Below are 1,788 nucleotides of genomic sequence, written 5' to 3'. Positions count from 1 at the left end.
GAGGATTTAGTCTACTGAGATGATTTAGTCTACAGAGATGATTTAGTCTATCCCTCTGACCTAGAAGACAATCACGAACGAGAAACTTAAATCATTGCCAAAGGAATGAATATAGAGAGGATCGTGATGAGGACCGCATGTATTGCTGTCTCTCTCGCTCAACGTCTGTCTGTTTGTTTGTCATTTCAGTGTTTGGCTCACGTGGAAGCCTTCATAGACTTCAGTGAAGATGAGCTCATCGAGGACGGGGTGTTAAATCAAGGTGGGTACGCCCCCTTCTCTGGAACAAAATAACAATTACGGAAGTGAGTTTTCCAGGGGGAGTTGGCATGGCTTTCCTGTTTGTATCTGCGGAGAGGGAGAGCTAGCGTCATTGAGAGGAGATATGCATCAAAGTGCAGAAAAGACAGTCTCCTTGGAGGAAGTGGGGAGAAGGGGCCACAGGGACACTGCAGGCATTCATCTTGTCTTCAAAGCCCTGGCCTCTCAGGCTGTCCAACACAGGAATACACTGTCAGCAGCTACAAACCTGCTCTCTCTACCACTTCTCTCTCTCTCTCTCTGTCTCTCTGTCAAATTCACTACCACTTCTCTGTCTCTGTCTCTCTGTCAAATTCACTACCACTTCTCTCTCTCTCTCTTTGTCTCTCTGTCAAATTCACTACCACTTCTCTCTCTCTCTCTGTCTCTCTTTCACTCTCACTCCCCCTTCTCTCTCTCTCTCTCTCTCTGTCAAATTCTCTCCCACTTCTCTCTCTCTCTCTCTCTCTCTCTCTCTCTCTCTCTGTCTCTCTCTCTGTCACTCTCTCTGTCTCTCTCTCTGTCTCTCTCTCTGTCTCTCTCTCTGTCTCTCTCTCTGTCTCTCTCTCTGTCTCTCTCTCTGTCTCTCTCTCTGTCTCTCTCTCTGTCCCTCTCTCTGTCCCTCTCTCTGTCTCTCTCTCTGTCTCTCTCTCTGTCTCTCTCTCTGTCTCTCTGTCAATCTCTCTCTGTCTCTCTCTCTGTCTCTCTCTCTGTCTGTCTGTCTGTCTGTCTGTCTGTCTGTCTGTCTGTCTGTCTGTCTGTCTGTCGGTCTGTCTGTCTGTCTGTCTGTCTGTCTGTCTGTCTGTCTGTCTCTCTGTCTCTCTGTCTCTCTGTCTCTCTCTCTGTCTCTCTCTCTGTCTCTCTCTCTGTCTCTCTCTCACTCTCTCTCTCTGTCTCTCTCTCTGTCTCACTCTCTGTCTCTCTCTCTCTTTCTGTGTCTCTGTCTCTCTCTCTCTCTCTGTCTCTCTCTCTCTCTCTCTCTCTGTCTCTGTCTCTCTCTCTCTCTCTCTCTCTCTCCCACCTCTCTCTGTCTCTCTCTCTCTCCCACCTCTGTCTCTGTCTCTCTTTCTCTCTGTCTCTCTCTGTCTCTCTCTCTACCACCTCTCTCTGTCTCTCTCTCTGTCTGTCTCTCTCTGTCTCTCTCTCTGTCAAATTCAAATTCAAGCTGCTTTATTGGCATGAAAAACATTGTCAATATTGCCAAAGCAACAATGTATGCAATATACATTGTAATGAAATGATAAAGAATAACAAATAATAACATAAAATGGTAGTAAATAATAATACAAAATTAAATAAAAAAAATAACAATAAAATGGTAACAGTCAATAGTAGAAATGTAATAAATATAAAATGCTAAACATGGAAAATGAAACTATAACTAACTTATAACTGTCATCTTCACCATTACATCATTACTACAACTACCATCAGCATTACTACAACTACTACCATCATTACTACAACTACCATCATCATTACTACTAC

General features: G+C 44.1%; 1 protein-coding gene across 1 annotated transcript in view; it reads left to right on the top strand.

The window, feature by feature from the left end:
- The window catches only part of gtpbp3 (GTP binding protein 3, mitochondrial), a 48,197-nt gene that overhangs the window by 27,768 nt on the left and 18,641 nt on the right, over positions 1 to 1,788 (top strand). The window contains 1 exon segment of the mRNA XM_070439757.1: positions 190 to 262. Coding sequence (XP_070295858.1) covers positions 190 to 262 — 73 coding nt within the window.

The sequence above is a fragment of the Salvelinus sp. IW2-2015 genome, unplaced genomic scaffold, assembly GCF_002910315.2.
Source record: "Salvelinus sp. IW2-2015 unplaced genomic scaffold, ASM291031v2 Un_scaffold1895, whole genome shotgun sequence".
NCBI classification, from domain to species: Eukaryota; Metazoa; Chordata; class Actinopteri; order Salmoniformes; family Salmonidae; genus Salvelinus; species Salvelinus sp. IW2-2015.
This window is presented reverse-complemented; position numbering and strand designations above follow the sequence as displayed.